This window comes from Carassius gibelio, chromosome A10, assembly GCF_023724105.1.
Source record: "Carassius gibelio isolate Cgi1373 ecotype wild population from Czech Republic chromosome A10, carGib1.2-hapl.c, whole genome shotgun sequence".
NCBI lineage: Eukaryota > Metazoa > Chordata > Actinopteri > Cypriniformes > Cyprinidae > Carassius > Carassius gibelio.
The window spans coordinates 3,933,388-3,953,116 of NC_068380.1; the positions used below are offsets into that span (position 1 = coordinate 3,933,388).

Below are 19,729 nucleotides of genomic sequence, written 5' to 3' on the forward strand. Positions count from 1 at the left end.
CACTTGTTTTATTTCCCCACAATCTTATATGCAAATCAATGGGCGGGGCTACATAATTATGTGTTGATATTTTTCTGTGGAGGCGGAGTTTAACCAATCTATTACCTCATTGAATCCAGAATCTGGCGTTCGCTGGGCCTGGTCTCAATACAAGTTTTTATTTCAGTAACAAGGACGTTTTCAATTCGGAAACATAGTACGATGACCTCATATATATCAAAACCTCAAGTTAAAGTTGACTCTTTAAGATTCAAGATGCTACAAAAGCGCACAAACCAGAAGCCCGTCTCTCTCCCAGAGTCCAGCGTGTTGAGCTGGTTTTATTCAGAGTTTGATGTCAGTCTCCAGTGAGCAGTCGTGCGGATGAGGCGACTGCAGCCTCCGCTTTTTTTCTCTGCGGCTTTTAAGCAGAAATATCAGACCTGGCGTTGAGTCTTTGAAGCGCTGCTGTTTGTTTGTTGACGAGTGTGTGTGTGTGTAGGAAACATGTTTGCACTTCAACACTGTGCTGCAGTGCCATGTCTATTTGCTCTTTATACGTGAGGCGGGCCGATGTAATGTGGTCACCTGTCAGTCACAAGAGAGATGCATTCACGAATACACCGAATGCCACGACACAACGATAAACCGCTGAATCTCACTGAAGCTGATGAGCTTCAAAAATATTTCATGATGCAGTCCCAACGAAAAAGGGTCACGATCGTGTGTTGGAACCACATGCGGTGAGTAAAACAACATGCGATGTTGTCATCAACTGCACTTTCCACCTGTACAGCTTAAAAAAAAAAAAAAAAAAAAGACGACATAAAGTGGAACTTAGTCATTTTCCAAAACCGCTAAGCAAATATAGACAGTTTCAGTACATACCACATAGCATACCGCCTTTGCTGATGCTGCTCTTGTTAAATTTCAGCCTCAGGATCTGTGTCACAGCTTCCACATGCTCTCAACACAAAATCCTACTGGCACTCGTGATTCTTTAGCTCCGCCCACACGTCACGCCTCTAGGCGCTCGTGTTTTTCCGGGAAAAATCGGTACAGACTATCTTTCTCTTATAAATATAATAAAAATAAAGACTTTTTGGAGTTATGAAGGATGCAGTACTACTCTATAGGTACTCAAGATTAACAGGATATTGAGTGAAAACGAGCATTTCACCCCCCCTTTAAACATTTTTATTTCAATTTTAGTTATTTTAGTAGTTGAACCAAATTAAAGATGGGAAATTTTGCCTAAAAAAAGTGTTTTATATTTCAGTTAATTTTTTTTTTTTTCAGGTAACAACATTTCCTTTAATAATCTTAGCTTTAGTTAACTTAACTCCAATAACATTAGTCACCTTTATTTCTATAGCACTTTATACAGTAGAGATTTGTGTGAAAGCAGAAGTAGAGGCAGAAGAGTGAATAATGACTGAAGGTGTTGAATTACCGTCTCTGCGGTTGAGTTTGGCGAAGCCCGGCCCGTGACTGTTGGACAGCTCTGATGAACTGGAGAAGGCCGACTGAGGAAGAGCGGAAACCAGCGGAGAATCACAGCTCTCTACAGACACAGAGACACAAGTCAGACTGATACTGATGCACAGAGATACTGATCAAACCACTGGGGTTTGTTTGAAAGAAATTAATACTCGTATTCAGCAAAAATCATATTAATAATATAAAATAATAAAAACAATGCAAAACAATAGATTCATAAAAAATAACACATCAAATATATTAACATTAAAAACATAAAATTTAAAAACATTATAATATATATATATATATATATATATATATATATATATATATATATATATATATATATATATATATATATATATATAAAACCCTTTTACAAATAAATTACGATTACAATATGAATAGTAGTATTAGTGATAGAAGCAATGTAAAATAATATTATCATAATATTATATATCTCAAACAAAAATAATAATAAAAAAAAACAGATAACAAAACAATAATAAATACATATTTTAAACAAAAAAATAAAAATAATAATAGAAAAACTCACAAAAATTAAAATGCAAACAAGACAAAAAAAATGTTATTTTCATATTTAAAACCAATAAAACAAGAAATTAAATAAAAAGTAATAAACAATTAAGCTCTATATAATGTGTTGGTCCCTTGAGCAAGCACCTGAACTCGATTGCCGCGATCATTTTCTCTCTTATATATCATTCTGAAGTCATACTTTAGAAAAACAGGGTTTTTTTTCATATCAGAGAGCCATATTGGTGAAAGCGCTGGATCCTGTGATGATTTACGCAGCTGTGATTTTGCCATTTTTCCCCAAACATGTCCTTCTGACCCCTTCCCCTGTTTTCAGTGAGAGGACAGAATCGTAGACAGTTTTAGCCGCAGATCAATACAAAGACCCCTGATTGTGGAGAAGATGATGGAGCAGTATGGAGCTCTCGCTTCAGTCACGCTCAAATCAAAGCGTCAGGAGCTAATAATGGACGACTAGCTGACTTTAAACTGATCTATAGAAAAGAGTCCTCACAGCAATCAGCTTCACACACCAGCTGAAAGAAATCCCAAATGATTCGACAGTCTGACATGTTTAGAAGATAGTAGATCATCACATTAGACTGATTTCTGACACTGAAGACTGGAGTAATGAAGCTGAAAATACTGGTTTTGACCAGCGCAATAAATTACATTTACAATATATTCACAGAAAAAAATGCTAATTTAAATCGAAATAATATTTAATATTTTTTCCTGTCATTTTTAAGCAAATAAATGCAGCCCTGGTAAACAGAAAAAACATTTTTAAAATCTTACAGACCCCAGACATTTGTAACATGCCTTCTATGACATAAAATCACTTTATAACCATAGTTATTTTACAAAATTATTATTGTTATTATTATTATAAAATTTTACTTTTTAGTTTCTCATATTACAAATGCATCAAAAGTTTTATATTAAATACGTTAAAATATATAATATAATAATTATAACATATGTATTCGATAAATGAAGATATCCAAGCAAATCTATCGCAAACCAGGTAAAAAGAAGAAAAATAGGGGTGAGATAATGATAAACGAATGAATAAATAAGTGTAAGCACTTTTTTAAAAAGTAAACTACAGAAGAATTAATATAAATCAATAATAATACATTTCACCAATACATCAAAATGATATTAAATGGAGAAGAAATTCGATTTTACTGAGTTTCTCAAATTATCTGCAATCAAAAGATCTTAATATGAACTCAACAAGCACAAGCTGAATTGAAATGCTCTTCTTGGAGTTTATAATGGAGAAGCAAACTGTGTTTTTGATTGATATGAAAGCGTAATGTCCTGACAGATATGAAGACCACGCTCTGCTTCTACAATTTGTTTGCCAGCTCCAGAAACACCTACAAACGTAAATGACACCAGGAGAGCAGCGTTAATGAGGATAATTCATCATACGTGCGGCCCGCGCTGTGATAAAACCTCCTCATCGCACTTAACAACACTTTTACATGTTCAGACTTATCTGAGGACGCAGAAACGCAATGACGAGCCAACAATCATCTCATTTCTCTCACAACAGCTGCTGAGGGCCTATTAAACCGTTTCACACAGTCACAGAAGAGTTGAACTGCAGTGCAAGAGATGAAAACAACACAATTCATGCACACTGACGATAACAGGAGCTCAGAACTGACTGATGCGAACCCAAAAGAGACACTCTTTTCGTTAAGAAGAATAACTAATATTTAAAACAAATAAAACATTAAAATGCATTGAATTGTGGATGAGTTGCATGCTGTGTTTCATGCTGACATGTTCGTGTCGTCATTAAAAAGGCGAAGCTGAGGTTGTGAATGTGCATCTATGAAACGAGCAGATCGTGCATGTTTGAGTGCATCTGTTTTTCCCTGTGTGCATGCCAGTATTCATTTATTGTTCTACACAATCATTAGCAGTGTTTCTGTCTACAGCGCGTGGTTTTGCATTGATTGGACGGGCTGGAAGTGGTTTCAGCCAATAGCACGCTTTCAGACTGGTTTCTGTGTCCAATAATTGGTCAAACAGAACGAGTGATGAGCTTTTCCAAGACTTCCCTCATCTCTATCTTTTCATATTGATCTTGACAAGCCACTTCATACGATCAGTAGCACTCTAAATGCAGATGAAACTAGATTTTTACAATTTCAACATTCATGTGCGTGCAGTGCAACATGGGATGTTTTTTACACCGCACTGAAGGAGTTTATATGGACCGTGCAACACTTTTTGGCAGTTTTTCTTCTTATTTATATAAGAAAATTGTATTTAATAAGAAATTGAAATTGTATTTTTATAATTTCAATTTTATATTTATTTTTTAAAATAAGAAATTGTATTTATATAAGAAAATTGTATTTTAAAAAAATATTTAAAAAATGTATATCAATAATAATAAAATGTTTAAAACAAATATAACCGAAATAGAATAAAACATTTAAAATAAAATAATATTTAATATTCAATAAATAATGAATGAACAAAAAAAAACAAAAAAAACAATGGAAATAAAAAGAAAAACTATACACAACAATAATAAACATATAATAAATAAATCAAAAATAACTTAAAAAAATAAATGATGATTATTATTATGATGATGATAATAATAATAATAATAATAATAATAATAATAATAATAATAAATAATAATATAAAAACAAAAAATAAATGTAAAAAAATTAAAAATAATACAAATTTAAAACAACAGATTAATAAAATGAAATAATATAATAAATATAATATTTAAAACAAATAAAACAAAAATAAAATAGAATTTAAATATTAATAGTAGTAGTAAAATATTTAGTAAATTATTTAAAATAAAAAAATATAAATAAAATAAATGTTATTAATAAAAATAAAATTTTATTAATAATAATAATATTAATAAAAATAATATCAATAATATTATATATATATATATATATATATATATATATATATATATATATATATATATATATATATATATATATATATATATATAACAGACGAAAATTAAGCAGAAGCATTTAGATCAAAGGGGTTTTTAAGATCATGAAAATGTAGAGCATACCATGGTACTGAGCGATTACCATACTCATATACCATAGTATTAATACTGTATAACACATCAAGTTACTTGCATCCAAAAAGTGATAGCACCTGCTGGTTTCTTGAGAGACAGAGTATTCTGGAGATCTCACTCAAGTGTTGGACGGTAAGAGCTGGAGCTCAGAAAAGCAGACGCAGCATTAAGTGTGTGTCACTACAGCTGTCTCACACTTCTGTGAAGACTCAACCTGTTAAACGGCACAATACTGTACGTCCAAACCCCCGCGCGTCTGAAAGCTGCCAGAGCTGTGCGACTCGATGCCTAATGCCGCTCCATCTGAGGAGTGGATACATCCAATCTGCCCCCATCATTAACTCAGACTTACACAGAAACTACTGAGCAAACTCCCCGAGCAGCACACTGTCAGCGGGTAAACACACCTGACACACGGCCACAGTGCAGCCTTCAGCGGCGCAGAATCATTCTGTTTAACAATGCCAAACAATTAAGGAAAAATGTCATGATGACAGACTCTCTTCTAAAAGACGGCAGAGCACAATGAGGGTAGAGACATCAGAAAACATCAGATTCACTCAATGCAACGTTATCTAACAAGGTGGGCACGAACGTCAAGACACCTCTCCGTGACAGCTATCCATGAATAAAACATAACTACAGCAGCCAGACAAGAGCGTCATGCTTTCTATGTGGAGACTTGCTAGGATGCCGAAACATACATGAAACAAACATCAATTGCATGCATAAGAGACTATGCATTCTATGTTTTATTATTCTCTCCATATGCATGCATTGATTTCATTACAGGGAGAGACTTAAGATTCACCGAGACATTTTACATCAGCTTTTTAATTCCCTATGCTATGCATTACATATCAAGTGTGCAATGAATAAATATTAATTGACGTTAACAAAGAGAATTGGTTTGTAACTCAATATTTCTGGGTGTGTGTTCAGCTCAGCGCAGGTTTAACTCGTTTTAGCAGCTGGAAATTTCCCTTACACCAGTGTTTCTGACTCACAAGCCGGTGAAATATGTCCTGAAACTCTACACACAAATGCTGATTTTCTGCAGCATTCATAATTCAGCACTAGCTGAGATTAACATAAGCTGATCCAAGGCTGGTAATGTGTTTTTTGGGGAGTTTATAAGGACTGTGACTTCTTAAAAAGCCCTCCTGATCAAACGTGTGGCGTTAAGTCATTTTCTTCTGGATCTACCGCAAACGTGCGTCATGCTATTTTTTTTACCAGAATGCTGCGAAGAAAGTTACATGATCCTGGAGACGCTTAAACGTCAAGACTTCAGATTCACAAAAGATGACGAACCCTTTTATTTTTCATTGTTTAGGAGAAAATCTAAAGGAAAAATCAATCAATGTTTTGGTTTCTCTGATCTTTAAAGCACCTAGAGAGATTGAGAAGTTCTTTGTGGAACATCAAAGCATCTCCAGTGACATCAGACTGGTTCTAAACGGAACACACGTTTTCAAATGTATCATTTCTTAAAGCTACAGTGCGAGTGGAATATAAATCCCAGGATACTTCCACAAGCTCATGTTTCGGTCCTCCAGGGATACGCGTTTCATCTCGTGAGGTTTAATCTGCATACTAAGGAGCCGCGACTCCTCAAATCAAGCCGTTAGATTCTTGCAGGGGTCTGTAAGCTTGAGAAGCCCTTGTTATAAATGATAATCCCTGACAGGAGGATCTGTGTGATGAATGTTGAGTTTCTTAATGGACGGACACCCTCGGAGGGGAAATCACATTAAACATACATTTTCTTGACATGCATGGTGTAATTGTTTGTTTTAACTACTAATGAGCTGCTGTGGTGAAGGCCGGTGATATATACGAGTCCTCGTCTGAGCGAGTGACATCAGTAGTGTAGTAAACACGAGTGACGCTCCGCTGGGAGCCAGGCTCGCAATGAAATTCAGCAAACTTTGGCGGCTGGAAGCAAATAAACGGATAAACAGCACACTAATGCATATGGGATCATGGCTATGATTTCAATGAATACTAGCCTCCTACTCTGTTTGCTTTGTTCTACCTTCTATTATTTTAAAAGAACTGAAACCGTGTATTAAACCCTGATAAATGCTGCATTGATGGCAATGTTTACTGTCAATGTCAGGTACTGTGTCATCCCGGAAATAAAAGCAGTTATTAATTTAATTAGTCATTAAAGTAAATAAAAATAAATAAAATGATATAAATATATATTTTTTAAAAATAAACAAATAACATTATTGTTTAAAAAAGTTAAATAAAAATAAATATTAAAATAAACAAATGACATTATCATTATTTAAGCCAATATTATATTTATGTAAATAATTTGCAAAAGAGATATGTACATATGTAAAAAAAAAAATTAAAAAGTATTTTTGCTATTATAACTAAATATTGTAAGCGAGATTCATGTAAATAATATATAACAAAAATATATGATGCATTTAAATAAGTAAATATATTTATTTATATTAATGTAAAATTTATATGAAATGTATATTTATGTAAATAATTTACATTTGTAAAAATAATTTAATTTATCATTTAATATATTTATGTTCAAAAAATTATTTTATAATTGTGTACATACTACAAATGTAAAATACATAACAGTTATTTTAAATAAACACATTTATATTTATGTAAGAAAAAACGTGAAATGCATATTTATGCAAAATAAAAAACATGAAAATATGTTTAAAAAAATATGCACAAAACAACTAAATTGTATTATTTTCATATGTATTTAAATAATAAAAATACAAAGATAGAGTATATAATAAAGCGTATTTAAATAAATAAATAATATTATTTCTATATATGTAAAAGCAAAAATAAATAAATATTATTATGTAATAAATACAGAAAAAATAAACAGTTTTGGCAAGTCTTATTAAATAAAGAATCGGGATGCTATAAAAATAACAGCAAATTAAATTAATAATATTATTTCTATATATGTAAAAGCAAAAATAAATTAATAAATAAACATTATTATGTAATAAATACAGGAAAAATAAATAGTTTAGGCAAGCCTTATTAAATAATGAATCGAGATGTTATAAAAATAACAGAGAATATTCACGACACTTGAAATGAAAAGACAAGTCAAGTGCTTTGTGGGATACAGTATTGCACCCAGTGTTGGAAATCTGTTTAGTCCACATTTTGACCAATGTAGCCTGCTTAATCATTCAGCTTTTCTATGCATACAGAAAACCTGCACACTAGGCACAGATTACATAATATATACTGCAGCACTAATACACATATTACACTAGTAACAGACACAAACCGAAAGCCACAAAACTCTTGATATCATTGAGTCTTTCCACCACTCGAGCAACATCAGACAGATAAACAATTTACGAAGTGTTTATTTGCGGGACGGATCTGTGTGTGTGTGTAGACAGCAGGCAGGTCGAGCCGTGTCACTAACACCATTACAGATAACTAATCACTTTCACCAGGAAAAGCCACATCCAGACGCCCGACGCCAAACTACTGGAGAACTCGGACGCCTGGAGGGTGAGAAACATCGGATTAGCTGCTTTCTTCACGGGTGACAAGGTGCATGCTTCTGCTTTGACCTGGTTTGCTGGCAGGTCACTCTCCGTTCCCACCCGGCCACAGGAGAAGCACCGAAGAGTGAAATGAAATACGCGTGTAGAATGAGACACGAACACAGGATTCGCTCCTCCTTCCTCTCCTTCCACAGCACCTGATCTAAAACATGCAGCACATTTAAAGGAATAGTTCAACTTTTTTTGATTTACTCGCTTCTGACTCACATGCTGTTCTGTGGCACACCACAGGGGGCTTTTTTTTTTGAAGGGAATTTATGCTGCTCTTTTATATACAACAATTCATAATGACTGTCACGTACCAAAAAACACCATAAAGAATCATATACTCACACAAAACTGTCTATACAACATACAAAACACATTCAACATACATATGCACAACTATTTTTTATTTGTTTTATACCTTTTTATACATATATATACACACAGTACAGACCAAAAGTTTGGAAACATTACTATTTTTAATGTTTTTGAAAGAAGTTTCTTCTGCTCATCAAGCCTGCATTTATTTGATCAAAAATACAGAAAAACAGTAATATTGTGAAATATTATTACAACTTAAAATAATAGTTTTCTATTTTAATATACTTTAAAAGAAAAATTTATTCCTGTGATGCAGCGCTGAATTTTCAGCATCATTCCTCCAGCTTCAGTGTCATGTAACATCAGTCGATCACATGATCATTTAGAAATCATTCTAATATTCTGATTTATTATGAGTGTTGGAAACAGTTCTGCTGTCTAATATATTTGATCAATAAAAGGTTCAAAAGAACTGCATTTATTCAAAATAAATGAAAAAAATCAAATAATATATTTTTTTTACTATCACTTTTTATCAATTTAACACATCCTTGCTGAACAAAAGTATAGATTTTATTTAAAAAAATAAAAAAATAAAATACTGACCCCAAATTACTGACCAGTAGTGTATATTGTTATTACAAAATATTTATATTTTAAAAACATAGCTTCTTTTTTTCTTACTTTTTATTCATCAAAGTATCCTAAAAAAGTATCAGATGTTCTGAAAAAATATTAAGCAGCAGAACTGTTTCCAACTTTGATAATGAATCATCATATTAGAATGATTTCTAAAGGATCATGTGATAATGATCCTAAAAATTCAGCTTTGCATCACAGAAATAAATGATAATTTAAAGTATAATAAATTTAAAAACAATTATTTTAAATTGTAATAATATATCACAATATTACTGTTTTTTCTGTATTTTTGATCAAATAAATGCAGGCTTGATGAGCAGAAGAAACTTCTTTCAAAAACATTAAAAATAGTAATGTTTCCCAACTTTTGGTCTGTACTGTATATATATATATATATATATATATAGTAAGATTTTTTATGTATATATAAAAAAAAAAGTCAAGGCTGCATTTATTTTGTGAAAAAAATTGAAATATTATTATCATTTAAAATAGTTGTTTTCTGTGTGAATATATTTTAAACTCTAATTTATTTCTGTGATGCTCCGCTGTATTTTCAGCATCATTCCTCCAGTCTTCAGTGTCACATGATCTTCAGAAATCATTCTGATATGCTGATTTGCTGCTTAATAAACATGTCTGATTATTATCAATGTTGCATTAATAATCTAAATTTGATGTTTTTTTTTTTTTTCAAAAATTCATCTTCTGTGCTCCAATGACACTATAACACAAGCAAAAAAAACAAAACAGATTTAACACTCTCCCCGTGTACGTGTTTGGACGTGTGCAGAAAAGAAATGACATTTCCTCCCAAACGCACTCGACACCGACAGCTTAAGAAATGTTTGAGCAAGTGCAGTATATTCTGTCGACAAAACATGGCTCATGATGATGAATTCTCTGGGCTGTATCACCTATCAGCCGTGGCAGGTGTGTGAGATGAATGTGCTTTGGTTTTGGGTGCTGAAACCTTGACAGATATTTGGCCTTGAGTCAGTCGTTTGCGGCGTATTATCCTTCCAGTTTTGCGCTTAAATACTGCGGCCCGTTTTAATAAATGCAAATGCATGAGGAGTAAAAACACACAACTGCAACCTTGACTCCATGAGACTCCCATTCCCCGTTTGACTTTCTATTCACACATTTTCATAACTGACAGTAAAGAAGACGTATGAGGATGATTTGTTCTCACGCCGTTGTCCAGGCTCTTTGAGATCATGAATCATAATCGACAACGTGCTTTACGGGGAAATACGGAGTGCATTCGCAGTAAATTGATCTTATGCTGAGAGTTTATGTCTTGTTCCATACAAACAACTGTAGAATTGATAAACGATAAATTCTGATGAGGCTAAGACCTCACTATAGAAGATATAATATCATATTTCCAGATATAGTTATTGTTAGGCTAAGTTATGTTCAGTTAACACAAACTGGAGCCTAAAGTGTTAAACAAAAACAAAACAAAAAAAGATTCTTCAAGGTTGTAAATAAAGATTATCAAAGTGTTACATTTGATTAAAAATTGAATTGCATTCTTTTGTAATTCTCAGCGCTGTTTTAGTATTAATCAGATATTATTACAACTTCTTGTAATATTTTGTTAAATAAAGTTTTTCATTCTGGTATTTTCAATTTTCCTTTTTAATTAATTGTTAATCAGTATATTAAATATATATTAAATATCCCAAATTCTAAGTGAAAATCCTTTAGATTAGGAAATATATTCACTATTATCTAAGAGTTTACCCCTTAATAAACTCCTAATTTGCTGCTTATTAATAGTTGGAAAGGTATTGTTGAGACATTAATTTGTGCATTATTAAGTACTATATGCTGGTAATATTCATGCTAATAAGCAACTATAGTAGTCACCATTTGAAACCTTTCATCAAAAGTTGTCCTAAAACCAAAACTAGAGTTGTCACGGTACCTAAATTTCAGTATTCGGTACCGATACCAGTGAAAATCCACGGTACTCGGTACCAATTTCGGTACCAAAGCAAAACACAAAAATATGCTAAAAAAAATAAATACATAAAAATCAATGCCATTCTTTATACTTATTTACATTTTTTTTTTAGAGTTTTTCTACAAGTTATATAATTATGAAAAACAGTAAACAAGTTTCACCCAAATTTAATTTGTCTTTTAATTTATGAAATTTAAACAGATTTTATTTTTGCTAAATAAAGGGGATTTGCTATTAAAATTAAAACAATTCCAGTAGCTTTACCGAGTGAAACTTCAAAAAGAAAGACTTTTCCTGAACACTCTGCTTCCATTGGTCAATCAAACAGATAGTCCCGCCCACAATGCAGAAGCTGACCAGTCAGATCAATGTTTTGAAAGCATGACAGTTTCATTTTTCACAGCTCTCAGCTTTACAAAGAACACTTCACAAATTCTGACTAATTATTTTCAGAACTTTCAACTTTTAAACAAAAATGTGGACTTAAATGATCGGGAGAACCTTTAAAGGAGCTTTTATTCTCAAGTTCTAGATATAAAGAAACTGACCTAAATGACCTATTAAAAAAAAATCTAATGAAATGATTATGGTTTATAACGTTTATAGTTTATAAAGTCGCTTCAGAAGGCCTTTATTCACACCTGGAGTGGTCTAGGATACTTTTTATTATGGATGGATGCACTTTATTTGACGTCTTTTGGACCATTGAAAAATAACACCCATTTCCTGCCATTATAAAGCTTGGAAGTGCAATGACATGTTTTTAATATTAATCTGTCTGGATTCATCTGGAAGTCATATACACCTATGATGGATTGAGAGTGAGTAAACCATGGGGTGATTTCCATTTTTGGGTGAACTATCCCTTTAAAGACCAGACAACGTTAAAGGAACGTTCTATTAATGTTACTGGAAGGATGTTTGTTTAGAACTTTGAGAGAACTTTACGGGAACATTCCCTGAGAAATGGAAGGTTCTCCTATGTGCACACTTCATCTTTAAAGAAGAGGTTTCTCCTCGTGTTATCATTCATCAACACAACCCGCTTCCCAACATCTAGAGGAACTGAAAACCCTCGCTCTCCATCTCCTTTCTTCCTGCTCTTTAATTGATTCTGCTGGCCATTTTTAGCAAGACACGGCGACATACTTCACAATTATGACTAAGCTTCTGCAACACCATGGTGGCAACTCAGTTTTATCATAAGGCGCACGACACGGCCAAGACTAAGCAGCCACACAGTCATGATTAAATTGAACACTTCAATGCCTCCGGACCAGCTTTCAGGAATGATAAACGACCTAGAAGTAAAGATAACATAGTAGGGGATGTCAGTCTTTCTGACCTGAGATCAGATAGGGAAACCCTCCTGATATGCTTAGCGCAGACACTGAGTGTTTAGACGTGATTGATTCTGAGCCAACACACCGGCCCGGATCTCAGCAGTCTGCCTCGGTGCTGAATATAATTGCTTTGGCAGAATGAACAGCCTGGGCATAATGTGAAAAAACTGCTGTTGCACTACTCTGTTAATACACTGGCCGCTGTATTTCTCATCTGTATTAGTAACAGTCACATTTCTGGACCTATTACTATTACAAATAGGTAAACAAAGGCTGAGTGTCAAAAAAGAAGTATACTCTCACACCATATGAGAGCTTGTATACTGTTAAACAAAGGATCGAAACGTGTTTTACAGCCTGATGAAGCACAGGAGCCTGTTTAAGCCTCGAAAAGAGCTTTTATTCTTGAGTTCTTCAAAACAACAACAACAACGAAACACTTTTTTAGAATTAAGAAACTGAAACACAGATCTGAAGCACACATGAAACATCGAAAATATCCAAATTACCAAAGTGTTCCTCGAAAACCTTATACTGCCAAAAATAGTTACAAGACGTTAATCACACACAAAAAAAAAAAACAGTCAAGATCTTAAATTTTTCTCCTACGCACCTAAAAAACAATTAAGCTTCAATTATTGTCATGTTTGTTATTTTATATCAATTTTATATAAATTAAATTCCAATGAGTAAATGTATTTGCATAGCAAAAAAGCAGAATAATAAAGAAAAAACACAAAAAATAGAAGAAAAAACACAAAATATTGTGACAATGAATGTAATATAAACAGCATAAAATGAAAACTGTATTATATTATATATATATATATATATATATATATATATATATATATATATATATATAGTAATATATTTTTTATATATATATATATATATATATATATATATATATATATATATATATATAATGTAATATAATATATTATATATATACATATATATAATGTAATATATTATATACATTATATATATTGTAACTATATTATAATATTAAATTATATTATAATATTATTTATGTAGACGTAGAAAAATAAATACCATTCTCTAAAAGATAATATAAATGTGTAAAACACATTTTTACAGAAATAAAATATAATATTAATTTATGTATTATGTATTATATATTTATTATATTATATTATGCATTCCATAAGTAAATAAATATTATAAAATAATATTTATGTAAATTAGGAAATTAAAGATTTATATAATGAATAAATAACATTGTTCATTTAATTATATTTATTTAAAATATTAATTCTTTTATATTTGTATTAAATCAATAAATAAAAAGTAATAATAATAGACTGTAATATGGTTCTTTAGAAAAGCACATATTTTATGATGCTTTAAAGAACCCACATGGGCTTCACTTTTATTTCTCAATAAAACATCTATGTTCAGGAAACCAAACACTAATCTGAAGAACTGTAAGAAATCTGGTTCTGGAAATCTGAAGAGTGAAACCTCAACAGCTGTTTTCATCTCTACAGAAACAAACAATTCAAGAGCCTCGAAGCAGGCCACAATGCTTTGCTGAAAAGAACCATTAAAGAGCCTTTACGCCTAAGTGTGCGCTCCGGCATGAAACCACTCCACAAGCGAGCCCCTGAGTCCATTCTAAAGATCGAGATATAATCATATCCCACTAAATCCACCTTGGAGGCTAAAAGAAAAACAGAACTGATTTCAGAAATGAAGCTTCTGTTGATGGCTCTTTAGGGCACGAGGACTTCAAAACGAAGAGTGAAATTGGGTCATTGGATGCAAACGGGCCTGTGTGCACATGTGAGTTCAGCCCTCTTCCGATGAGCCCAGCATGGCTTTGATTGCGGCTCAATTGGACATGAGGAAGATATTTCAGGCCGTGCTATATGGAGATATGCACAGGGGTGGCCATACAGACAAAGCAGAACAAACACTACAAGAACCCATAGTTTCTGCCAAAGTATACATGTCTAAGAGATCGGATGAAAAACCATGAAACAGGTGGAAAAACCCAACAGATGCACACTGCATGAGAAAGAGTTGTCAAATGCATTTTTTTCCAAAAGAAAGAGTAAATAATATTTTGACTGTGGAAAATGTAAAAAGAATGCAATGAAAACTGTTTGAATTTGAAGATAAGTAAAAATGTATATATTTATTTTCATACTGATTCTGAGTTTGGGCTCTCTTTCTCTCTCTTATACACACACACACACACACACACACACACACACACACACATACACACACATATATATATATATATTAACCAGCTGGATGATAAACAAGTGGAAAAATCAACCACAAAGCAACATGCATTTTTTTTTTTTTAAATCAAGAATGATTTTTGCTATAATGTTATTTATTTACAAGAACTACTCAAGCAGCTTCATGTCTATCCTTGTACTGTTCAGCTGGTAGAGATTTATATGTGATTCAGAAAGCATGTAGTAATGAGTAATGCAAAGCTCTTTAGCGAGAGTAATGAGTACAGTAATCTAATTACACTGCTGAAGATGTAATTAGTAGCTGGGAATTAATTGGTTTTTTAAGAGTAATTTACCCAACACTGACGTCCATGGAATAAAAAATACAAAAGGTAAATGCAAAAACAATTATTTCACAATTTATCACAGTATATATATTCCACGATTCAGAGTTACTTGCAATACTGATATTTTATCTTGCAATGTTGACAGTTTACTAAAATTGCGAAATAGCCACACAGAAATCTGTATCACCAATAACAAATGCACCGTAGAAAAACCATGTTTTTGGATGCTGTGATATCTTGGAGTGGAAACATCATGATACGCTACAGCACTTGAGCGTCAGGTATGTCTGGACACCAGCACGCTCTTCATTTATGATGCATCTTCAATCTGTGCAGACAGAAGAGCAGAATTCAGCATCCATCAGCTCAGATATTGTTTCCTGGAGTGCTGCGGTGAGCCAGCGGCTCCCAAAGTTCATAACCATCTGTTTCAATTACAACACATACTGTATGCATCTCATTTCCAACACGCACGAGCTCAGAGCGTGACATCACTGTCGTCTTCTGTTAATGGTGGTGGCCATCACTCTGCGTTAGAGTAATTCCTCCTGATCCACTCTAGTAAAGCTCATTCTGATATATTCCTCCAATCCAGATTCAACATCCGTGACCAAATACAGATGAAAGCCTCTAAATAAATGTCATCTGCACTGGAAATGCTGAAGTCAGTCACCTTACTGACCGCCTGATGCAAACCGCATGCAAACATGCAACCAAACATGACCGATTGACTTTATGCAACTCATACGGGTTTAGAGAGCAGAAACCAACTCATGATTAACAAGAACCAGTCTGAGAAGGAACAAGACACTGGATCTGCCAAAGTCTGACAGGTTAACTAGATATCCATTAGAAGACAGTATGTGCATTTTGGATGAACAGAAATACGGTTTACACACATTTCTGCTCATTTTATTGACCTTTTTTCACATTTATAACACTTTATTTTATGTTAAATTGCATTGGCATTAAATTTCAGAAAACTAGTTAATGATGCTGTATGATTGTTTCTAATACAACAGCTGATAGTGGTGGCAAATTTGATACAATATTTTGACCAGCATAATCAATCTTTCCATATTTCTTTATTTTGTAAAGTCATAGAAATGCTAATCAAAGATTTTTTTTCTTTTGCCATTAGAGCAAATGGAAACACAAAACTTATATTTGTTGTTTCCGCTCACAACTAGTTTTCCCAGCTATGATGATTTCTGCTGTCGGAGAACAACACAACTGTGTGGTTCAGATAAATCCACCCCTTAACGCAGATAAAAACTGTGATTGGTCGTGTCACTTGTCAATCAGAAAGACTATTTCGAGATAACATCAGGTACAAGTGATAAAGCAACACATAATTCATATATAATGGTCCCTTTTCACAGCTGTCTTCCAGTTTTTTATATTATGACACTATACTTAGTGTTTTTTTTTTTTTATCTGTGAATGTTTTTAAAACAACATCTGACCAACATAATCTCTCTCTCTCTCTCTCTCTCTCTCTCTCTCTCTCTCTCTATATATATATATATACCAGATGCAAGCAATGTGATAAATTGACACCTACACTTCCACAAACCAAAAAAAAAAAAAAAAAGGTAAGTTTATAAGATGGATTTCTCAGCAGGGAAGTGTTTTATTTCAGACTTAAGGAAAACAGATCAGTAGCAATAGTAGATCTGCAGCGCTTCATGCATCAGCTGAAGGTGCGTTGCGTCGCGTGTAGACCCGCGCGATCGTGTTTTGTGACGTCACAAAGAGCCGCACGCATCCATGATGCCTTTAATTAAGCTCATGAACTCCTGCGCGTTAATTATTTACTATTAATAAAGTTTGTTGTTTTAAAACGTTTTGTTAATAGGCCTATTTTAAATAGCCTTCCATACATAATATCAATATTATCATGAAATATTATTATGAATAAGTTAACAGTCATGATTGTGCAGATCGCCACATGAAACAGTGCGAGTGTTTCTTTCTCCTGATGATACAACCGCTGCAGCGCACCAGACCCCTTGAAATACACGAGTTATGTGTGTACTACAGTAACAGACACTTACATCAAGACAAAACCCCTCATTCTGACACTGTTTGAACTGAAGAAGCACACAACACATATTCCAGATCCTATAAACTGGATGCGTTCAAGCCCATCCGATGCGTAAAACACCTTCATGTTATTTGTTGGATTAATAATTACCATCTCAAACTGCCATATTACATATTAATACATCATCCAAACATAATATAATAAACTACCTCGACTAGCATCATTAAACGACATCAAATAGCCTAAAATGATCGTTTGGTATCAGGTAGGCACACTGCAAAGTTCCTCCGCAACTTACTGCCGTTATTCCAGTCCGCGGATCTCGCAGAAAACATAAAAAGACGCTTTTCACCTCAAATTACTGCAAATAATATGAATAACGTGATGCTCACCTTTGCTGCCGGAGCCTGTGATGAAGTAAAAGATGAGATAGAGCGGTAAAATCATTCCAATAGTGTGTGAGCCCCGCAGATCCATGATGCGCGACTGATGCTGCACGAGACTGACTGACTCTCCTCAGCGCGAGGCTCTCTCTCTCTCTCTGTGTGTGTGTGTGTGTGTGTGTGTGTGTGTGTGTGCGTGCTCGGCTCTCAGTGGCTCTTTCACGCCATCATGCTGCCTAAAACATCTGAATACAGTCTGCATGAAACACACACACACACACACACACACACACACACACACACGAGGAAAATCAGCAGTGCTGTCAGACATCACTTTAATATTTAAACTAAACGCGCCAAGCAGAACTTACATATGACTCCAAATTCCAATTCGAATTAAAAGTAGAAAAAAAGACTATATAAAATATAATCTTATATATAGAGAGATTATAATCTCTCTTTACATGTATGCAAACAGATAACATAAAAACTGATTTAGCTTAAGACGTTATTTTTCAGAAACCTTTATTTATTAATACTGAACTTTGAAGAATGCACTGTAAGCCGCTTTGGATAAAAGCATCTGCTAAATGCATTTAAAAAAAATCTCTTTATAAAGATCCCTGAAATAACGTGGCTGAATTGTTCTGCTGTATGATAGTGAATGCTGCCTGATAACTGTCTTGATAGTCTTAACCTTAATTTAATATATTCACTTTTTAATTTTTATATATTTGAACATACTAAATATCTAGAACATTGTATTATCTAGAACATCTAGTCATTCAAAAAATATATAATAATAATAATAAGGCATAATTAGTCAGACAATATCTTTTGCTGAACTATTGCTGCATGCACCTAATTGGTCCATTAGTAATCAGACTGATGTCATCGCCTCAATCTGCCCGACTGAGCATTGAATGTAATGAAATCAATAGGAAAATAAACTAAGCGTGTAACCGCTTGAATTTGACTCTCTTCTCATTCAGATTCAAACACAACATGATTCTGTGGTGCATATGTGTATCAGAGATCTCTAACTGTTAACTGTGAATGTGCAGCTAGCAGCAGTTTCAGATGATTTCTCCTCTAAGCAGTGGTAGTTCGCTTATACGCTCTCTTCCTGTATAAGTGGGTGGTTTAAAACTAGAATTATAGCTGCAAAGTGAACCAGACATTCATGCTAAAGTCTGAGACTACAGGAGATATTGTCTAATGCATTAGTGTGACGCTGAACATCTCTCTTTCACTCCCAGTATAAAGCCTCATTAATGAGCAGCGTGTGAGTGTGCAAGTGTTAAATCAGTGTGGACCCAGTTAACCCATGTGACCGTCCTGGACCTGTTTGAATATGAACATCTGATCACATGATTTAAAATAACAGAGAACAGCTGTGGAGCTAATCAACATCAGAACTGCTGAGAATGAGCTGAAGCATCTCATCTGTGAGACAGAAACAAACAGTGACTTTTAAAGAATTAATCTCACAAAAAAAGTTTCCTGTGGAACACAAAAAGAGACATTCTGAATTATGCAGCTCTATTTCGTACAAAAACAGTTCAGTGACCACATCTGTCAAGTTAAAAGAAATAAAACAAAAAATAAAACGACGACAACAACAACAAAAAACATTAAAATATCACAGCAGAAGTGACAGAAGCTGTTTCCACCACAGGAAATAAATAAATAAGTAGTAAGTAAAAAAATGAATAAGAAAATAAATTAATCAATAAACAAACAAGTAAATAAATGAATAAAGTAGTAAGTAAATACATAAGTCAATAAGTAAACAAA

At 33.3% G+C, this 19,729-nt stretch overlaps 1 protein-coding gene across 2 annotated transcripts in view; it reads right to left on the reverse strand.

Moving 5' to 3' along the window:
- LOC128020865 (contactin-associated protein-like 4) overlaps window positions 1-18,075 on the reverse strand; it is a 96,108-nt gene extending 78,033 nt beyond the window's left edge. For both annotated transcript variants that reach the window (XM_052607626.1, XM_052607625.1), the window contains exons 1-2: window positions 17,942-18,075; window positions 1,433-1,543 (exon numbers count right to left, since the gene is read on the reverse strand). In XM_052607626.1, coding sequence (XP_052463586.1) covers window positions 1,433-1,543; window positions 17,942-18,026 — 196 coding nt within the window. In that variant the 5' untranslated portion in view covers window positions 18,027-18,075. The remainder of the gene's footprint in view (window positions 1-1,432; window positions 1,544-17,941) is intronic.
- Window positions 18,076-19,729: the final 1,654 nt, after the last annotated feature.